This window comes from Drosophila elegans, unplaced genomic scaffold (assembly GCF_018152505.1).
Source record: "Drosophila elegans isolate 14027-0461.03 unplaced genomic scaffold, ASM1815250v1 contig_814, whole genome shotgun sequence".
Taxonomy (NCBI): Eukaryota; Metazoa; Arthropoda; class Insecta; order Diptera; family Drosophilidae; genus Drosophila; species Drosophila elegans.
In genome coordinates this window covers 3396632-3417247 of record NW_024546167.1, presented here as the reverse complement: position 1 = coordinate 3417247, position 20616 = coordinate 3396632, and the positions used below count along the sequence as shown (strand labels likewise).

General features: G+C 40.3%; 9 protein-coding genes across 14 annotated transcripts; 3 read left to right on the top strand and 6 right to left on the bottom strand.

Annotated features, from left to right (window-relative positions):
- Window positions 1–72: 72 nt before the first annotated feature.
- Window positions 73–1406, bottom strand: LOC108141981 (transcription initiation factor IIB). Its single transcript, XM_017265636.2, has 4 exons — window positions 1295–1406; window positions 825–1236; window positions 527–761; window positions 73–468 (listed from the first exon to the last, which is right to left on the bottom strand). The coding sequence occupies exons 1-4, from the start codon at window positions 1309–1311 to the stop codon at window positions 185–187; spliced, it is 948 nt and encodes a 315-aa protein (XP_017121125.1). The 5' UTR covers window positions 1312–1406; the 3' UTR covers window positions 73–184.
- Window positions 1407–2223: 817 nt separating this feature from the next.
- LOC108142104 (cilia- and flagella-associated protein 20) lies at window positions 2224–3246 on the top strand. Its single transcript, XM_017265801.2, has 2 exons — window positions 2224–2712; window positions 2778–3246. The coding sequence occupies exons 1-2, from the start codon at window positions 2437–2439 to the stop codon at window positions 3099–3101; spliced, it is 600 nt and encodes a 199-aa protein (XP_017121290.1). The 5' UTR covers window positions 2224–2436; the 3' UTR covers window positions 3102–3246.
- Window positions 3189–4347, bottom strand: LOC108142103 (methionine aminopeptidase 1D, mitochondrial). Its single transcript, XM_017265800.1, has 3 exons — window positions 4235–4347; window positions 3504–4177; window positions 3189–3449 (listed from the first exon to the last, which is right to left on the bottom strand). The coding sequence occupies exons 1-3, from the start codon at window positions 4315–4317 to the stop codon at window positions 3256–3258; spliced, it is 951 nt and encodes a 316-aa protein (XP_017121289.1). The 5' UTR covers window positions 4318–4347; the 3' UTR covers window positions 3189–3255.
- A 484-nt stretch (window positions 4348–4831) lies between these two features.
- Window positions 4832–6362, bottom strand: LOC108142070 (ER lumen protein-retaining receptor). The gene is made up of 2 exons (XM_017265756.1): window positions 6227–6362; window positions 4832–6151 (listed from the first exon to the last, which is right to left on the bottom strand). The coding sequence occupies exon 2, from the start codon at window positions 6072–6074 to the stop codon at window positions 5436–5438; it is 639 nt and encodes a 212-aa protein (XP_017121245.1). The 5' UTR covers window positions 6075–6151; window positions 6227–6362; the 3' UTR covers window positions 4832–5435.
- Window positions 6363–6967: 605 nt separating this feature from the next.
- Window positions 6968–8075, top strand: LOC108142038 (small nuclear ribonucleoprotein-associated protein B). The gene is made up of 2 exons (XM_017265713.2): window positions 6968–7079; window positions 7438–8075. Exons 1-2 carry the CDS (start codon window positions 7077–7079, stop codon window positions 8032–8034), a joined length of 600 nt encoding a protein of 199 aa, XP_017121202.1. The 5' UTR covers window positions 6968–7076; the 3' UTR covers window positions 8035–8075.
- Window positions 8076–8088: 13 nt separating this feature from the next.
- LOC108142036 (WD repeat and FYVE domain-containing protein 2) lies at window positions 8089–10330 on the bottom strand. Its single transcript, XM_017265712.2, has 6 exons — window positions 10039–10330; window positions 9611–9958; window positions 9109–9221; window positions 8918–9044; window positions 8660–8856; window positions 8089–8596 (listed from the first exon to the last, which is right to left on the bottom strand). The coding sequence occupies exons 1-6, from the start codon at window positions 10197–10199 to the stop codon at window positions 8316–8318; spliced, it is 1227 nt and encodes a 408-aa protein (XP_017121201.1). The 5' UTR covers window positions 10200–10330; the 3' UTR covers window positions 8089–8315.
- A 686-nt stretch (window positions 10331–11016) lies between these two features.
- LOC108142090 (PHD finger protein 7) lies at window positions 11017–12930 on the top strand. The gene is made up of 2 exons (XM_017265784.2): window positions 11017–11176; window positions 11235–12930. The coding sequence occupies exons 1-2, from the start codon at window positions 11051–11053 to the stop codon at window positions 12843–12845; spliced, it is 1737 nt and encodes a 578-aa protein (XP_017121273.1). The 5' UTR covers window positions 11017–11050; the 3' UTR covers window positions 12846–12930.
- LOC108142091 (replication factor C subunit 5) lies at window positions 12920–14566 on the bottom strand. Its single transcript, XM_017265785.2, has 6 exons — window positions 14439–14566; window positions 14321–14385; window positions 13801–14251; window positions 13533–13747; window positions 13398–13475; window positions 12920–13344 (listed from the first exon to the last, which is right to left on the bottom strand). Exons 1-6 carry the CDS (start codon window positions 14474–14476, stop codon window positions 13193–13195), a joined length of 999 nt encoding a protein of 332 aa, XP_017121274.1. The 5' UTR covers window positions 14477–14566; the 3' UTR covers window positions 12920–13192.
- A 732-nt stretch (window positions 14567–15298) lies between these two features.
- LOC108142111 (kinesin-like protein KIF21A) lies at window positions 15299–20291 on the bottom strand. 6 transcript variants are annotated; one of them, XR_001774281.2, is made up of 13 exons: window positions 20177–20291; window positions 19590–19676; window positions 19370–19508; window positions 18885–19309; window positions 18249–18819; window positions 17831–18173; window positions 17634–17765; window positions 17197–17388; window positions 16933–17156; window positions 15890–16872; window positions 15719–15800; window positions 15527–15658; window positions 15299–15473 (listed from the first exon to the last, which is right to left on the bottom strand). XR_001774281.2 is itself a non-coding variant. In XM_017265806.2 (12 exons), exons 2-12 carry the CDS (start codon window positions 19643–19645, stop codon window positions 15638–15640), a joined length of 3168 nt encoding a protein of 1055 aa, XP_017121295.1. In that variant the 5' UTR covers window positions 19646–19676; window positions 20177–20291; the 3' UTR covers window positions 15299–15637. The 6 variants fall into 6 exon arrangements, 5 of the variants coding, with proteins under 5 accessions (XP_017121295.1, XP_017121298.1, XP_017121297.1 ...); XM_017265806.2 differs by having other exon boundaries at window positions 15299–15658; XM_017265809.2 differs by having other exon boundaries at window positions 15299–15658; window positions 16933–17135.
- Between the last annotated feature and the right edge of the window lie 325 nt (window positions 20292–20616).

Genomic DNA, 20616 nt, shown 5'->3' with positions numbered 1-20616 from the left:
CTATGGGTTTAACTCAGCTACTTGGAACAGGAAATGATTAATGTTCCGATTGGTCCAACAGTCCGATTTGAATATTAGTTATGCTAACTTTATTTAATAAAATCGTAAACTTGTGATTAAATTAAGATTTTTCCTTCCTTTAACGTTATCGTTAGTATTGAGCATCGGATCTACCAAAACAAATTTACATTTGTGGCAATTGATCAATAGGAGTGGTAAACTTAAAGTCTTCGGGGAAGAGCTTAGCTGCGTGCGGATACATTAGTTTATAGGACTGTCGGATGGTGACATCGGCTACGCCGGCTATGTCACCGATTTCCTTCTGACTTCTCTTATGCTCGGACGCTTGTGAGGCCATATAAATGGCGGCTGCGGCCACCGATATTGGCGAACGGCCGGGAACAATATCCATCTCGACAGCTTTCTTTGCAATGTGCGTGGCAGCGCGTTGCACCATATTCGGCAGGTCTGATAGTTTAAAAATCGTTTACATTTTTCTTTAAATAATAGTTTTATAAAAACTTACCCAGGTTAGCGCAGAAACGACACATAAAGTCCGCCGTGGTTATTAAATCTACACTTGTTTCAAGTGCCTTTAGTGTTAACTTGAAGCATCTGCCAATCTCTTTTTTGCTGATCTTGCTAACAGCGCAAATTTCCTTAAATGTGCGGGGCACTCCTTCCTGGCGACAGGCAATATACAGACAGGCAGAGGCCTTGGCATCATTGGATCGACCCTTGAGGTTCTTTCCGTCATGGACCTAACACAAAAAACCAAAATCAAAATCATAAAGATAACCTTTTTTACAAATTTCATAGGTCACCTGTTTGAACAAGTTGTTGGCGCGATCGACAATAGTTTTTGGCAAATTAATGCGATCGGCCATCGATGAAATTTCCTTAAATGCTGATATCAAGGAGCGATCGGAGCTGCTCATGGTACGTCTGTTTTGGTACTTGGGTGCGCCAAAGGCATCAAAGGAGGCGGACCCCGTGCCCGGACCAATGATGGTGGACAAGTCGCCGCCGCTGAGCAGCGGATTCTCCGGCCCACCCACACGACTGGGATCCACGCCGCTTTTCTCATTGCTAAAGGTTCGCCACTCGGAGCCCACATCAATTACGCGGTCGCCAACAACTAGACCACACTCGGAGCAAATCATGTCGCCAGCCCTGTAGTCCTCGATCAGCGGAGATTCGGGGTGTGCGTAACAGCACACCTTATTATTGTCCAGTCTGCAATTGCAAAGTCATTAGGAAAGGTCCAGAAATCAAATGGGTGCAAAGTTTTTACCTTGATGTCGATGCCATTTGTAATTCTGTAAGCTGGTTATTTTTTTTTTTTAATACTCACATCAACTAGTGATGTGACTTGGACAATGACTGGAGATATCGATAGCTCTACAATCGGTTAAAGTTCCACTGTTTCCTTTTGACACTAAACAAATTGAGACTGCGAAATAGGATTTCGCTTTAAAAAGTAGATATTTACAATAAACCTCTTTTTCTAGCCCACGTTTTCAATGTTGTAGACATTTTTACTTTTTCTTTGAAGCCACATTTACTAGTGCAAACCACAATTACCATATTTAACAAATCAAACAACCCTTAAGAAAATTAATTAATTAAAGGCGCCGAAGCAACAGGTATGCACTCATATTTGTTTGCAACTGTTTCCGACGGATATACTTAATGTTAGAGGGTATAACGAGTACTATTATCCCCAATAAAATTTTTTTCCTGATTGTCGGAGCAGCAGGCTTGAAATGTATGTAAATAAAATACATAGAAAAGTAATAAACCTATTATATAAAATCAAATTTTAGAAATGACTCTGTAACTATTCCCAATTTGGCAGAGATCACAAATCTGCTCAATTGGTTGGTCACAGAAACCACAAGTAAATATCAGACTCAATACTATGAGTTTTATTGATATGGAAATGAGCAGGTAAATTAAGTAATCTTACTAAATGAAAGTTGGATTAATATGTTCGGGCAAAACGCAAGTCTTAAACAATTATTATTTTTAGTTATAATAAACATGTCACTACAAAAAAAGATGTATATATATTGCTGAAATTTTCCTAAATGTTTTTTTCCACTGTTTCAAAAACAAGAAATTTCATCGTTGCCACTTTAATTAACAGAAAGTAGACATTTTTGCAACTTTGAACTCCGCATAAACGAAGAAGAACTTTCAAACATTTTAAGATTTTCCAACACTCTTGCTCTATTGTTATGGCAACAACAGGATGCCATGCTAAACAAATTTATTGACATGAAAATCTAGTATAGTTTCGTATTGATGTTCGTAGTTTGTACGAGTTCCGGCTGTGCAAAAATTATCGGCCAAACGTAACTGGCCCTATATAAATTTTCAAGAGACTATTACTTTGTGGGCGAACCGAACCGGTCACTGCACTGCAGTCGCGCCATGTTCAAAAACACTTTCCAATCAGGATTCCTATCGATTCTGTACAGTATTGGCTCAAAGCCGCTGCAGTTGTGGGATAAGAAAGTGCGCAATGGCCACATCAAGCGCATCACCGACAACGACATCCAGAGCCTCGTTCTTGAAATAGTCGGCACCAACGTCAGCACCACGTTTATAACATGTCCGGCGGACCCAAAGAAGACTCTGGGCATCAAGCTGCCCTTTCTCGTGATGATCATCAAGAACATGAAGAAATACTTCACCTTCGAAGTACAGGTAAGCTTTCTCCCTAGGACCATCATTCAAAATCCTGTAACTGGTTGCATTCCTCCCCTAAAAAGGTTCTGGATGACAAAAACGTGCGGCGAAGGTTCAGGGCCAGTAACTATCAGTCGACCACTCGTGTCAAGCCGTTTATTTGCACCATGCCCATGCGTTTGGACGAGGGATGGAACCAAATTCAGTTCAACTTATCTGACTTCACCCGTCGCGCGTACGGCACAAACTATGTGGAGACACTTCGTGTGCAGATCCATGCTAACTGCCGCATCCGACGCGTCTACTTCTCCGATCGTCTCTACTCGGAGGACGAGCTGCCGCCGGAGTTCAAGCTCTTCCTCCCCATTCAGAAGCCGGTGCAAAAGTCCAACGCCATTTGTAGCTAAATGGCTAGTACTTCTTCAACCGAAATAGAGCACCTTACCCCTCGGAGTCGACGATTACAACGGCACAAATTGCACAAGACTGCCATCTGAACACACATTAACACTTTATGGGAATCACGAATAAAAATTCATCATGTACATAAAAGAGTTCAGGTCATTCCCTTGTAAGTATCTCAGTACCCGTCTCGGTAATCAGAATGGTGTGCTCAAACTGGGCACTGCGAGCGCCATCCAAACTAATCGCCGTCCAGCCATCGTCCAGCACGGCAATTTCAGATCCACCGAGGGACAGAATGGGTTCAATTGTAAAGGTCATGCCAGGCTGCATCTTCCCGGAGAACTCATTGTCTGCGGAATAATGGTTAGCAAAGCATATTCAATGTTATGGTCAAGGCTACCCACAGTAGTGAAATATTTCCGGGGGACCATGGAAATAGCTTCCGATTCCGTGTCCAATAAAAGCGGCAATTGACTCGAGGCCTCGTTCGTCGCAATAGTTCTCTATAAACTTTCCAATCTCGTTGAATTCCACGCCTGGTCCGCACAGCGAGATGCACTGATCCAAACAGGACCTTGTGGCCTCCACCAGGAAGCTTCCCCGCTCGTCGACCTCGCCCACCAAAAATGTTTCCGAGCAGTCGCCATGGTAGCCGTTGAAAAAGACTGTGACATCGATATTAATGATATCTCCGTTGGCCAACGGACGGTCATCCGGAATTCCGTGGCAGGCGATGTTGTTGATGGACGTGCAGATGGACTTTGGGAAGCCGGCGTATCTCAGGGGCGAGGGATAGGCATTGGATGCAATAATCCGGCCATGTGCAAAGGCGTCAATCTCGTCGGTGGTTGTGCCAACTGTTGCTAGTTTGCCGCATTCACGTAATACCCGGGCCGCCAGTTTGCCACTCAGACGCATTGCCTCAATCTGACTGGGAGTTTTGATCTCTGGCGATCCCAGGGTGTTGCCTGGTGGCAGATTTTTAAAGTAGTAAGGCGGCTTTTCGATCTCTTCGGGAACACTCCGTTCCGGTGAAACCAGGCCGGTAGATACGATCTGCTCATATTTGCCGGTATCTCTGTAAGTACACCGACTTAAATTAATATGATATTCAATCCAAAAAACTGCCCCATACCCCTTGACTTTGCCGAACTGGAAAAAGTTTCTGGCAGTGGTCTCTTGCCTCATAAACCGATTTAAAAAACCGATTCTTTTCATTTTGTTTTGGTTACATGAATAATTGGCAGTGTGACCAGGTTTAAAAAGTGTGTGTCTGTTTAACAGTGTATTAGTGGTATTCCTCATATCAATTTTGATACTCTTTTTAAAGTTTGAAATAATTTTGTTATTTTTAACTGAAAATTAAAAATGAAAATCCGATCTTATAAGAGATTAACTTATTCTTATAAATATTTTCCTAATTGAAATATACAGTTATTTAAACAATTCTTTTTTTAATTTTTAGATTTTTGTTTTGTTAATGATTTCTAAGCCGCCCAACAAATAAAAGAAAATTTATTTATTTATTTCACTTTGTTTTTAATATAATAGCTATAAAAGGTTTTAAAATATTGTTTATGCCACATTATGTTTTATTTTTGCATTTGAAAATGATCATCTTTTAAAATTAAGTTCGGTTTGGTTGGTTTTACTACGAAGCGTGAAAGGGATGTGGCAAAAATGTAATACAACTGTTTGGAATTCAATAAAATTGTGCAAAACGTCTAGCAAATTAAGTTTTTACGATTCTGCGAGCGCATACTCAGAATAGGTATATTATTATATGTTGACATCGCTCATCATTAACTTTACTATTAGCCACACAATAAGACTTAAACTTATTTCGGATTTGTAGGATACAGTTGGCTTAAAAGCTATTTAATGAATATCTTTTAATTCTAAATTAAACAAAGAAATCTATGACCTCCTTTTTGATATTGCTGTGTATGAAAACCCCTCTGCTTCAAAGAGAAAACATGTTTAATGATTGTTACTTATAAAGTTATTTCGTACCGAAATACGGTTTTATATTTTTGGATTTAAAAATTTGTGAGAGCCGTGAGTGTGCAGATCGGAAAACGGAGGTTAAATACATTTGTTACATTTCCAATGTACGATGTCGGTACTGCAAGATAGTTTGACTGCCGATTATCGGTTTATTTCTCATAAAATAATTACAACTTAAGCTCTCTCGATTCATCTTCTGTATCATATGAACTAAATACGCGTTGTCAAACGGCCCGTGGTTTTTTTTTTCTTTTGTTTATCATGCCTTTGTTTACGATTTCGTTTGATGATGTGTACCAATTTATAAACAAATGCCCCACATTATGCACTTATGCCGGCAACTGTAGCTTCTTGCCCTTAAGAACTTTGGTAATGTACAAATAGAAGAAGTCGCAGTACAAAACGGTCTGGACGACTCCGGCGAAGATCGCGATTAGGTCGTAGTGCGACTCGACCATATACCGGTAGACCCAGTTAAGCAAGTAGAGCGCGCGGTAGGATCCCAGGGCGAAGAGGTAGTGGCTCGTGATGGACTCGGCCTCCCCGGTTCTGCTGACCAGGAAGAGCTGCGGCAGAATGGCCACCGACTCCAGGTAGATGGAGAAAGTCCATAGCACCTCCATGACGGTGAATTCGTGATTGATGACCAGCGAGAGCAGGGCGCACGGCACCAGGAGGAACTCGATGCGGAAGGAGTCGTGGTTGTGGTCATAGGTTGCCTTAAACTTGACGTACATCAGGTAGACCGTGGCCCCGGACGTGGCCAAGAAGAGCACCTTCATCACCGAGTTGTACAGGCTGACGTAGGTGGTGAAGAGATCCAGGTAGCGCGTCAGGTACACCACTGCGAACAGGATCTGCGACTTGCCGGATATTCCGGCGCAGGAGCGGGTCTTCCATATCTTAAGCAGCAGTATTATAATGGCAAACACATGCGATAGATCTCCAGCGAACCGAAAAATATTCATCTTGATCTAATCCGTTGACTTGTCTGTTGTTTGGTTTTTTTTTTTTGTTCGTTTTGGATGTGTGTTAGAACGCACCCCTATAAAGTGAGGAAAGCGAAAAGTTAACGATGAGAATGGAAGTTGTCCAGCGGTTCGCCAGCTGCATACGTTACCAAATTGTTTTTCGCCTAATTTGCCAACGAGTAAAAAACTGAGGGCTTTGCCGCTTCCTCAAAAAACTTCTCAGAATGTCAGCATAAATGAGAGAACCGAAGAGAGTTCAAATGACGTGGCCGCATGTGAACAGAGGGTCGTGGTTCCGATTTTACGCATTTGTTCAGGGATGGCTCACGTTCTCGATTCGATAAGTATTCGATAGCACGTGAGAACATTCGGAATAATGGTACGGAATATATTAATGGGTGTGTTTTTGATTTATTATGTCAAATTTCGAAGTAAATTAATAGGAAAGTAAACTAAATGTTCAATTTTTAAAGAATACACTAATAAAGTTTATTAAAAAACAAAAGAAAACCAAACACAATTTATTTTGTAATAAACAACGGCGATAAGGAACAATATTAAAAAATCTATAATGTAGTCTTGACTTATTTTTAATAATTCAAATAATACCTATTATTTTCTTTGCATATTTATAATCATTTAATAAATAATATATGCATATTGTCTAATTTTCTGGTAAAAAAAACTCGATTTAAAATTAAATTTAATAAGAAACCAAAGTTTGATGTGATATTGATATATATAATCCTTAATAATATTTGTCTCAATGAATAAACTTAATTGTACCAAATCTCTTTATCTTTAAAATAATCTTTAAGAAATAACAAAAAACGATTGATTTGCTTTGTTTGATTCGATTTATATTCGATAAGAATTAAACAATGAATACCGCATATCCCATTCGATTTATTCTTGATTCCTATCGAAAAACGCCGTGTTGAGGTTCCGGCATCTATATTTTATTTACCAGCGGTTAAATTATTATAGAAATCAAACAAAATGGTAAGTTAATTTAATACTACAAGTTTTGTTAAGCTCTATTAGGTTTTAGTAGATTCTCGTGTATTATTTTCGCGGTTATGATTCCATATTTACATTGACATGTACATATGTATGTACATACATGCAAACATGCATGCGAATAAATAAAACAAATTGCTTCGTTTCCTTGTTTCTAATTCAATTAGTATAAAGAATATAGTATTAATGAAATATGCATTCATTTACAATGAAAATTATATAGTTACCGGCAATTGGAAATACGAACTTGCAAATGACTCGCAAAAAATGCCGCGGCCTATGTGTGTTCAATCTATATGTAGATTAATTTCACAACTCAAAACCCATTTGTTTATTTCAGACTATCGGCAAGAACAATAAAATGATTCAGCACCTGAATTATCGGGTGCGAATCGTCCTCCAGGACTCGCGGACCTTCATTGGGACCTTTAAAGCGTTCGACAAACACATGAATTTGATACTGGGCGACTGCGAGGAGTTCCGCAAGATTCGCTCAAAGAATTCCAAGGTGCCCGAACGAGAGGAAAAGCGAGTTCTCGGTTTCGTATTGCTGCGCGGCGAGAATATAGTTTCCCTCACGGTGGAAGGTCCTCCGCCGCCGGAGGAGGGTCTACCCCGCGTTCCCATTCCGGGAGCAGCTCCTGGACCGGGAATCGGACGAGTGGCCGGGCGAGGAGTGCCCATTAACATGTCCGCCGTGCCAGCGGGTCTCCAAGGACCGGTCAGAGGCGTGGGCGGACCCGCCCAACAGCACATGGCTCCGATGGGACGTGGAGTGCCACGGGCTCCGATGATGGGCGCCCCGCCACCCGGCATGATTCCCGGAGGAATGCCCTCGATGCCAGGCAACATGGGACGCGGCGCTCCTCCACCGATGCGCGGTCCGCCGCCAAGCATGTTACGAGGAGCACCACCACCGGGCAGGGGTGGATATTAAGTATACACTACACACCAATAAAACTTCCTTAGAAAACAATAGAAAACCGCCTTCTTTTATCGATGGATTCTTGTATTTATGTGTTTTATGTAAGCATACGTACATACAATGATTATTGCTTTACATCGAATATATGAGAGCCTAGCTGGGTCTGGATTTAGTCATGGCCAGCCCACATCGTTCCATTATTGGGTATTTCAGTTAAGACCGAAACTCCTCGCGAATGATTATACCTTTGGTACGTCGACTTGGATTTTATGCGTGTGCGTACGGAGGAAGTCTTATGCCCAAATGTTGGAGAGATCCCAGATCTTGATGAGCCGGTCCTGGCCAACCGTCAACAGACGTTTCCTGTCCTCATCGAGGTCCATGTACACAATGGAGTGCTTGGCGTCATTAAATGAGGCCAGCGAGGGGCGCTCGACGGTCTGAAGTTGTTTGTAGCACGGATCACAGGTACGAACATCAAACTCGAAGCCCATTATGGGTATGTTAATACGATTGGTTGAACAATTGTCACACACTGCTTTGCCACAGTGGCGACAATGATGCTGCCGGATTCCTGGCGAGGAGAAAGCATTGTTGTTGGACATGCACCACCTGTATTCAGTACTATCTCTCTTACCCAGTTGTTTCTGATCCATCATAGAGCGGAAGTTCCAGAAAAAGGGCCTGGAGCAAAGCTGGCAGTTGTTGGACTCCACCCAGCCAGGAACTTCTTTCCGCATCGCGTTCATTTCCCAGAAAACAACTACAGAGTCTTCGCCACAGCTTATCAGTTGTTGGGTTTGGTTTGCGTACGACAGAGCAGATACTTTGTTGCTGTTTGATAAAAATACTGATAAGTATCGAATTTTTAAACATAACTCGAGAATTGAGCTACCTATGTCCTTGCAGCTCGTAAATAGTGCCACGTTTGCCACCAACATCCCAAACGATTACAGACTGATCGCAGGCGCCGCTAAATAAAAGCTGTGGCCCTTCAACCCATCTCAAGCATCGTATCTCCGCTAAAATGTGTCCAATTAGTATACATTTAGTTCAGTATCAAAATTTATTTTGGTTAAATTTTACCTGTATGTCCTTTAAAAGTGGTAATCAGCTGAACTCCTTGAACATCACACCGCAGCATTGTTATTTGTCCAGCATGGTCGCCAACGAAGGCATACTTGGCTAATGCGTCAAACCTGTACATCGATTATATTTATCTGTTATCTGCTCATTAAATATATAAATTATATAAAAACTGCTATAAAGTTTTACATGAAAGCTATAATACCAAATAGTTATAGTTTTGTGTGGAAAAATTAACCAGATAACTTGAAAACTGCGGGTTTATTCTTTTGATTTGGGCTTTCTTAACTATTGTTTGTTTTAAGACTATAATTAAAGTCTTCACTAAAAGTTTGGAAATATTTAAAGATCCAACTTTATCGAGGTCGTGAGCCATCTTTTTATATGACCGTAACGAATCTTAGTTCATATCCGTGCTATAGGGGGCAGCTTGATTGAATTAAATGACACCCGCTTATCTTACATATGTCCAATGTAACAGCCCCCGATTTATCATACTTACTGGAGTGCAGTGCATGGAGTCTCAAAGTTGTATCCGCCCACCCTTTTGCCGCTCTCCGTGCAATGATAGGCGAACTGCTTATCTTTGCCGGCGGATAGGACCCATTTGTGGGTTTTCGAGTAAACCACGGCCACAACTCGGGCTTGATGGGACAAGTAATCCCGCAAGAAGGACAGCCGATTGCAGTCTTCGGAGAGAGCATACTGGGTGACCGTTCCGTTCTCCTGGCCAACGTACAAGTGTCGGGATTCCGGGACGTACTCGATGGCCGTGCAGCCGGAGGGCATATACTGGCAAATACTTGGCCAATACTGACCGGAGTCGCGTTTCAACCAAACACGAACGGTTCTGGGGAAAAACAGGCAATTGTAAACACATAGGAGTGTACATACATGCAAACATATACAATGAGTGTCACAATTACGCACTTGTCATCGGAAACGCTAATTACGCCGTTTTCGCCAGGAATTAGGATGGCTGCGTTCACATCATCGCTACTGCCCTCCAGCTTACTCAGCAATTCCGGCTTTTTGGACGTGTTAAAGCGATCATTGTTGGTCCGCTGCGCTGGCTTAATTTCGGCAGCCATATTAATCAAGGAGGAACCAGCCTGCAACGCCCAATTTTAAGCACTCGAGCTAGTGTTGACACAAACAAGAATTGTTGCTCTTAAAGATATGAATCGGGATACGTGATTCACAATCAATTAACGAAGCAGTGATATTTTGTTTAATGTAAAATGTACTATACTACACTTTGTTTTTGTAAAGCTCGCTTAGATAGCGCCACCAAGTTGATGCTTTCAAAGGAACAATGGAATAACACAAGGAAAAATCAATTTTGTAAATGTCAATATACAAACAGTAGAAGTATATACATTTTTAAAAACTTAAAATATTTTGAAAAAGAATCCCTATAATATTAATACCTCTTCAGAGGGTATTATAATTTTAGTCAAAAGTTCACAACGCAGTGAAGCATATAATTCCGAGGCTAAGCAAATATGCATACATATTTTATCGGAGGAATTTATGATAAAGCTATTATTAGAAAAAAATGATATAAAACACAATATAAAAATAAAAAACTTTCCCCGTATAACCTTTACTCTGACAAACAACTGATAACAAGAGTTGCCTATGTCTTTTCATTAAATAGTCACGGCAACCATGTAAAATAATATTTCAGCATCAAATATAGTAGTATCATTTCAGTTGTTCATTGCTTACTTAATATTTTAAATTGTAAAAAAAAAAGAAAATTAAATATGTGTTAAAAACAATTCAGCTTCGCGGGCTTAGTGTTTGAGAGTTCAAAATGATTGAATACCCTCTTTTTTTTAAGGACTTTCTTGCCAGTGGTATTTCATATTAAGGAATATATTGAAAGCAATAGCCTGGTCACACTTATCTCCGTTATTTCTAAGCGGTCGCTTTGAGAATGGAGGAAAACAAGAAGCAAAAATGCGATATTTGCGGGATTCACAGCGGCCATGAGGAAGAGGATACATTGCTCTTCGGGGACTGGATGGTCCACAAGGAGCTGCGGGTGCATTACTATTGCCTGGTGTGTGTCTGCATTGTAATAAGGGTTACTTTATAATGCTAATTTCTCGGTCTGCCAGCTTCTCTCCACGAATTTACCGCAGCGCGGCGGCGATTCGAGCGGCATCCTGGGTTTTCTGCTGCGCGACATCCGGCAGCTGGTGGCCGTGGCAAGAACGAGTAAGTGCATCTTCTGCACAAAGGTGGGGGCCACTATCCAGTGCCACGGTTGCCGGGTTCATTTCCATTCGAAGTGCGGCCTGATAAATCGCTGCAATTTTGAGTTCCAGGGCCAGTTTCATAGCTATTGCTTCGATTGCACCCCGATGGATGACTACAAGCGGCAATTGGTGGCCAATCCGCCAAAGCATATCCCTTGTGACATCTGTCTGGCCCCCATCCTCCACTTCTCGCTGCACAACGTCGTCTACGGGGATTGCTGCCGCCAGGGGTTTGCCCACAAGAACTGTATGCGTGAATACGCACTGGCCGCCGGATATTACTTGCGCTGCATTTGGTGCCGATCGGAAAAGTTCCGAGATATGATACGCTTGCAGTCGATTTTCGTGCCGGATCGCGATGCCAAGTGGGAGCGGGAGCAGAACGCCTATCGTGAGCTTCATGAGCGCAACGTGCGCTGCGACGTGGAACCATGCTTGTGTCCCAGTGGCAGGGTCTTCAACAAGAATACCTGGCTGATTTTGGCCTGCAAGTTGTGCGCCTCAACGGGCGCACATGCCAAGTGCTTGGCGGGCACACTGCGCCTGAGCAAGGGCACCGAGTCCACCGAATTTAAGTGCGCCGGGTGCCTGGACGTAGAACGAAATCTCGCCAATGGTCCGGCACGCAATATGGATGCATCAATGGCCGGCATCGAGGGCCATGTGGATGCTTCGTTCTATGTGCCAAAAACGGGCCCGGAGGTGCCAGCACTTCCCGCGAACGTGTCTCCTGTTTTCTCCGAAGACAACGAAACTGACATAAGCACCAATAGTAATAATAGTTGTAGTAGCACTTGTAGCAACATTACGGTGATCCCTAGCCAACCGAGAGCCAGACCGGCGAGCGTTTCACCATTACCAAACATCGCGTCGCCGCCACCAGAGCCAATAATCGAGATTCTGGACTCACAACCACAGCTAGCTGACACTGATACCCACGTAATCACCAATGACATGGTAGTGATACCCAGCCAAACGAAAGACAACTCCGCGAGCGTCTCAGCAGAAGAAACCCTTGATTCACCGCCACCAGAGCTAGTAATTGCGACTCCCGTCTCACAGCCAACGCCGCCACCAGAATTAGTAACAGAGTTCTGCGACTCACAGGATAAGGATTCAAATTCGCCGCCACCAGAATCAGTAAGCGAGCAACATCCCTGGTTGGATGAGAATTCCAAATCCCGGCTGGAGCTAAAGGAGAGCTTTAGCTGCCCGGGTGAACCGTTCTTCTATTTGGTCTTCTACGAGTTTGAGCACATCACTTGCTTGTGTAGCTGCACAGGTTCCTGCACTTTGCGATTTCTCGAGAACGATCCCCGCATCCAGGATAAATCCACGGAAGCGTTGGAACTCCTGAAAGTAATGCCGGGGGATGTATGGTTTCGTAACAAGGATCGAGGGCCATTCGAACAGACTGATCGGATCAAGCGTTTTTGCGGGTGCAACATGTGTAAAGAAAACCTTTCATAAAAACAGTTTGCTTTTAAGGAAATTAACACACTAAGTCAATCATTTAAAGGGTTTATAAATAATAAAAAAAATCATTTTCAGTAAAGTAAGTTTTTATTTATAAAAAAATATTTATGAAGTCTTGCAGAACAATCGGTTGTGAAGTTTCGGTCCAGGGGATTCATTCGTTGCCACCTAAATAAATGGATCTTAAGAACAGTAAGGCTTAAATAAGCAGTTTACATATAGTTATCAAATGCTTAGTTCTCCTATTAAGAGCCTCCCACCTCATTGTCCTAAAAACACATAAAAATATTTTAGCGTTTTCTTATATATACCAAGCCTATTGTTAGAAAATAACTTATTTATTATTTCTCCATTGAAACCATATCCCGGCAAATGAAGAAGGCGGCCACTAGGGCTGCCGTTTGTGCAACTTCTGTACAACCTTTGGCCAATCGTTCTTCGATTTGTGCCAGCTTAACAATAAGCTTGTTCATCACCGACATTGGTAGCTCAACTGTTGAAACACATAATTAAGAAGATTTCAGAATAAAATATTCAAGCACTTACGCCGCATAACAAATAAATGTAGTTCTGTTATTATGTCTTCCAAAGCAAGCCCTCTAGCGTACTTGGCACTTTCGACAGCTGTTTAAAAGGAAACTATATAATAATAATAATAATGATAATGGAATACAAACATACTCTTAAACGATGACTCCAAGCTATTGCCAGATAGCAAGGCTTTTAAAATCTGTTCGATATCCTGCCTCAACGGATAGCCCACGCACATGTAGACATTATCCTCGTTGACCTTATCAAATGCCATCACGGTACTTTGCAGAACGTTTAAAACCTTTCTCATATCGCCTTTGGCCAGAGTTAGTAGAGCCCGCTTGCCATCCTCGGTTATTTGAACGCTGATAAAATAGATAAAGAGTGAAATGGATTGATTGGTAGCACAAGAACTCACGATTCGGCATCAATGATTTTTTCCAGTCGGGGCATCATCTGATCCTGGGATAATGGAGCAAATCGAAAGCGGGTGCAACGCGATTGCAGCGCCGGAATGATTTTACTCAAGTAATTGCAAATCACACAAAATCGCACGTTATCCGTGTATTTCTCAATGATGCGACGCAGAGCATTCTGGGCATCGTTGGTCATGGCATCGGCCTCGTCCAAAATGATCAGCTTAAAAGTGTCGCAAAAGATGGTCCGCGTGGAGGCAAAGTTAAGGATTTGACCTCGCACAATTCCAATTCCTCGGTCATCGGATGCGTTAAGTTCCAAAACCATAGACTTGAACTGCTGTGGAGAGTAAAGTTGACGGGCACACGCCAATATCGTGCTCGTTTTTCCCGTGCCAGGCGGTCCATAAAATAATAGATGAGGCAGTTGCTTGCGGCTTATAAAGCGGGTTACTTTAAGAAAATAGGAAATTGATTGTTTAATAAGTGAGTTGCTTAATTGGCTAGAACGCGCAAGCTTACTTGTTGATATTATTTCCTCGTGAGATATCAAATCATCTAAGGCACTCGGACGATACTTCTCCACCCTTAAAATACGAATGTGTAACTTGAGGAAATCCAAAACTTAACGACATATTACCATGGCATGCGTACAGCGGGCCCATTAGTGTCGGTCATAGCTTTAAGCTTTGATTTTAACAAACAAAAGTATAATTAAATAAAGGGGTACAAGCCAAACGTCGAACCAGAAATGCCGGTAAAAAGCGATAGACCGATTAATGTCAAGATAGCGGAATATTGCAAAGATTTGCAGAAATTATTAGAGGCACTCGCATAATGTTATGTAGGCCCCGTTTACACTAGGTCGCGTTCACCAATATAAAAAAAATAGGCGAATACTCTTTTTAAAGCAATTTAACAAAATTTTCAGTTTATTTTGTGTGGAATAGTTTTTTTTCTTCTCAATTTTCAACAATTGTTAGCAGCTGATGCAATAGTTGAATTCGTGTAAACATTTTTTTTGTCAAAATTTTTTAACATGTTTTAAAACGGTAAATGTAATCTTGACTAGTTATATTTTTAATCGCGTTTATTAAAAGCGTAATTAAGTATTTGTTTTAAAATTTTATACATTTGGCTGCTCCTATTTTTGGTTGCTTTAATATTTTACAGAAATTTAGAATTTAAATACATTTTTCTTAAAAAGCAAAACTCAAAATAAAATAAAGTGACAAAAGTCACACCTTTATAACGAAATTAAACAAAAAGGAACTGCAGCAGGCCGAAATTTATGTTTCCTTGGAGCTACAAAATTAAGTCCGTAAATGTGCTCTATACGCATAATAACATCGAAATCGTAGTCCTTTCAACTTATTTTTATAAGGTATATATAAAAAATAAAAAAACTAAGAACTGTTTTAGGATTTATTTCTTATTAGAACATTTAATATAAAGTACATTTTTATAAAATATTGTAATTATCTATGTCTAATAAAATAATTTATTAATATATTATTGTATTTCCTATTGTTTGTTGGTTTTGAATGGCTGGGAAGACACCAATTGCACTAGGTCTTTATTTGATTTTCCGAAATTCTCACCAACACGAAAACGCATTCAAAACATTTTTTGTTAAAAGTTATTTTTAAGTTGAAAGCCTGTACAAACGGCAGTCCTAGTGAATAGTTAATAATAAATAAATATACAATATAACTAAGGTGAGGTTACCTTCCAACATAAGAAACCTGTCTTTTGATTATTTGTTCGCTAGAGGTTTTAATTCAATATTCCAATTCCATGTGCGGCTTGCGCTTTATGATCTCATCTTCGAATGCATGATCACGTCATTTTATTAATAGTCTGGTGGATGAAATCATAATTTGTTTAAAATGGTTTAGCGTTTAAAAAAAAATCGTTTACCTGTTCTGGCAGCTCTATGTCGCCAAAAAGAAGATCTGTTCGCTTGGCAGTACGTCTACGCACTTTGGGGCTCTTGTCGAACCTGATAGAAATATTAATATATAAATGAAATGTATAGTTATAGAAATACATAGGTTTATAAATTTGATTATGTATTTTTTTTATGCTTACGGGTCTCCATTTCCAAAGGGTGAAGGACTTCTACTGGTTGTCCTGCGCATAACCACATGCGTAGAATCTGAAAACTTATCGTCCTGCGGTATGTCATATGTGGCATTGCTTAGTAGGGACTTTTGAGAACCAGGATTAACACTATTTGTGAGGTTACTGCCCTTGAGATTTAAGGAATCGAATATGTCAGATATATGCACATTACTGTTTTGCGATAGGAAATGTTGTAATATTTGCTGTTGAATGGCACTTTCTTGCTTCACTTCCTTCAGCAGCGATTCATGCTCCTGCAAGTGAGATTCGGCAATGGCCAAATTGCATGACATTACAATGGAAGTGTCGGAAAACTTTTGAAGAAGGAATTTAGCTTCTGCCACTGTCGAAACCTCGTCCAATAGAGCCTGAATCTTATTTACATCGCTCTGCACAGTGTCTTTTGAGTCTTCGAATTCCATAATAGCCTGCTGCACATGTTCTATATTCTCCTGAATATATCTAATGTTTGTTTTTATATTGTCTACTTCGTTGAAATCATCTGTTCGCTTCTCGGCGCCTAAGCTAGTTTCCATTATGTTCAGATCGCGCGAGAGATCTTCACGCTCCGATATTAAGCGTTCCAGCTCTTTTTCCAATTGCGTGATAAGCTGCCTGTTTCTGGCAGCATGCAAAATGGTCCGGTATAGGTTTTCCCACCGATGCCGTGCCGCCCGTGAAGTGAAACCGTCCAAAGTGGTAATTTTTGAAGTTAATTGTGGAGCCGCTCTTTGGCCGGATTTTCCCCTTTGACTCTTGCGAAGGGCAATAACTTCTTCGGTTTTTCGCTTCAGTATTTGCTCTTTGGCACTCATTTTGGCCTCCAATGATAACACAGCATTTATTTGGCGGCGCTGATCCTTTAGTAATTGAGCAATTTCCTTAGACTTTCGACTGTCTTCTTCTTTGTGACGACTTGTTTGTTCCGACATTTTTTTCATTAGTTTAACCTATCAGAGTAAAGCCGAATACATTGTAAATTTGTACAGAATTAACATTTATGTACTTACCTTTGTAAATTTAAGCTCATGCAACTCGTTACGTAGCATACCTATCTTAACTTCATGGGACTTGAGTTTTTGCTGTTGTCGAAGATGCTCTCTTTGCGCGTTTTGCAACTTCTTTAGCTCTTGTTGCATATTACTTAGCTTTCCTTCATAATCTGATTTCACTTTTTTCAAACTATCCTTGGACGCAACCGTTGCAGACGAACCTACAACATACCAATTGCTTTCTAATATGGCAAATAAACTTTTCGTTTAAAATATATTTACCCATGTTTGTCAAGACATCGTCTCGTTCTTTTTGAGTGTTGACGATTTTGCAATTTAACACAGATAGCTTTTCTTCGTAGTGCATTCGCATCAGTTCCATTCTCTCATGTGTCAACTCCAATTGTTCAATTAGTTTGGTTTTCATTACAATATTGTTGTCGATTACCTCCAAGTCCTTCATAACTCCTTCTTCTGTGAATGTTTTAAGGAAAGTATAAGTTTTTATTTAATTTATGTAAATATTATTCAGACACGTTCCCTTTTAAATTTTTTGGATTTTACAAAAAATAAACAAAATACTTTACTCCAAACACAAGTATTTTGCAAAATAAAAGTTGTATTTGAGTTTTGAAAAGTAAACACACCTTTAACTTGGATATTTAGTGAGTATTAGAGCACAAAGAAAAAATCAAAAAATTAAGTAAAAACCGAATTACCTTCCGAATCGCTACTGCCAGCATCCGCTTCTTCCGAACGAACGTTTTGATTTTGGATTCCCGGCAAAGAACGCGACATTAATAGCTCCCTTTCTTTTTCCAAGCCCTTTTTGGCCTTGCTTATAATGTCACCTTGTTATGGGATAAATGAATTAAAAAATTAATGAAATAATAGAAAGCGATCTTGAAATATGTACCATCGTAAACAGGCTTGTTGCTTCTGGGTGAATTTGCAGCTGAATTTTCCATTTGCTTGCGCAGTTCTTCAGACTCTATTAATTTAGCCTGAAGTTGTTCGATTTCCAACATATAGTTGCCGACAATTTTCGTTATTTCAACATCACAACCGTCGCTACTACTCCACGTGCTTGAATCCAATTCTAACTTGAGTCCAGCATTTCTTTCGGTTAAAGAGCCAACAGTGTTTTGCAATGACTTGAGACGTTGCTGCAGCCGTTTGGTTTCCGATAGAAGCAACATGTTCTCATTAAATGTATCCGAAATAGTTGTGTTTCCTTCGCAATCTACCACAAGCTTACCCTAAAAGAGAGAAATATATATATATATATATATATATTCCAAATACAAAACTAAACGTTAAAATGAGCATTTTACCTGTTTGTATTCTAATAACTCCATCTGCAACGCTGCAATTTCTCTACGCAGCTGGGAAATCGTTCGAGAACTCTGATCTTGGTTGATCTTAACTTTGTTTTTAATATTCCGCGCTCGGTTGGCGTACTTCAATGTATTCAAAGTTTCCATAAAGTCTCGATCGCTTGGCGACACGCACGCGATCATTAAGGTCTGACTATTTCCACCCAAGGAGTCCTGAAGAAGGCGGGTCAGCTTGGAGTCTCGATAGGGTACGTGTAGAGCCCTCTTGGAGGTATCACCCAGTGCCGAAATACAGTTGCCGAGGGCGAGTAGACCACAATTAATGGATATGCCCTCGCGGGCACGCTCTCCAGTGGCCTGAGTCCTTTTGAGTCGTTCCGAACCCGCTAAATCAACAAAGTGGAACTTGGAAGTTAGGGTTTCCAAATCGTTACCGGAAGCGTTGTCATTCGGTGCAAGTAATCGCTGTCTGCGCACAAAAATGGTGAACAAAGCGTGCGATCGAGACGACTGATCGTTCATTTTTGTTGAAGCAGTGGTGCGTGCTAAAGCTCCTTGCTGAAGGTACCTTTAAAATAAATATGGAAATAAGTATATAAATCAAGGAGATCAGCTACTACACATTGAACTTACTTTAAGGCATCTTGTGGTTGGAATATTGGTTTTATGGACGCGCCAGAAATGGTTATTTGTCCGTTGGCGTCTTCGTGTATCTTAAAGTTGCTGTTTTTGTTAAATGGGTCCAATAGATCGAAAATGTCCTCGTTGTACAATTCGATATATTGAACAGCCAAACTGAACTGCGGACTTCCAGCAGTGGCTGTCTGTTCTGAAGAGCTACAGGCCTGCAGTTGCTCGATGCCACTGAATATGTGGCGAACAGCTCGGGGAATAATCCCGAGCAGGACGGACTCGGATGTTTCGGATTCATGATCGAAGCCAGTGCCCATTGTATACGTCTTGCCGGATCCTGTTTGTCCATAGGCCAGTACGGTGGCATTATAGCCATGCAGCGTACTATCCACTAATCGATCCACGCATTGCGAGTATATATCACACTAAATGAAATTTACAATGACCATGAGTGAAAGGAATTTTGTGTGAAAAATAAGATTTACCTGATTGGAATTAGTATCGAAGACATAATCGAAAGTAAAGGCTTTGTCCGACCCAAGAAAAATCTGGGGCTCTCCAAAGGTTACTGTCGTGCAAACACGACACATATCTATTTGCTCCCTTGAGTTTAGAGGTCGGATTCTAAAAGATCACAAGATAAAGTTATTTAAAGTACAATTTTAGTTCTTCTATAAACGTGGGTAAAAATAAAATTAAGCTTACCTGACAGCAACTCGTACTGTACTGTCCTTATTTACGAGGTCTACTTCAGAAATCATAGTGCAGTTGGATCTAAAAACAATTATAAAACTGAATAAGAAATTCTAAATTAATAAATTGAAAATTAACATACAAAACTTAGGTGCCCATATAAAAACAAATAGATTTTTTTCCAGGCTTGGGTAACTTGCACATAAACCAAAAAATGTTTAGCAACAAGGTCATTATATACCAAAAATATTAATTTGGCAAAATAAATGGGTGTTGTAGGAAATTCTTAATACTCAACCGCCCATTATTCATTATGTACATTCATAAGTATTGTTAGTTCAGCTTACATGCATACATGCAAACAATGTGCAAATACAAAGCTTATTTCAGAGTAACATAAAAAAAACACAAGTCAGTTAAGTTAATACGTTTAAATGCTTACAATGTTTGTTTATGTATTCATACATATGTACATATGTACGTACATATGTGCCTACAAGTTGCTGACCAAGAAAAACATACATATGGAAATTTAAAATAGTAAAAGACCGATTCATCTAAGTAATTGTTGTGCCAGAAATAAAAACAAAGCTACATACCAAACAAAATAAGTTGTTCCTCGTGTCTTACAAATTAAATGAAGTAATTATAGCGTCTATTTTCGATTCAATTCATTGAGACACGGACAATTTTGCTCTTATGTTTATATTTCGCCAGAACATATGGTCTAACAGAGGTAAGCTGTTCACAGGTCGATTAATTTACAGCTACAGTTGGCTGTTCACACCTGACATTAATGACCATGTTAGGAAGGGTACTCCTGCAAGATTAAATCAAAAACTTTTAACGGTATAAATGCAGAGGAATAGCTGTTTACATTGTCGAAAATCAGTTAAGCTCTGTAATTTTTTAACTTAGTTTTTTAAATTATTGAATCGTAAACACTAGCTTACAAACTAAAATTCTTTTCGATCATCAAATGCTTTAGTTTACAGCCTCCTACTAAGATTAATATGTATATTGGGACCTAGTCGAATAC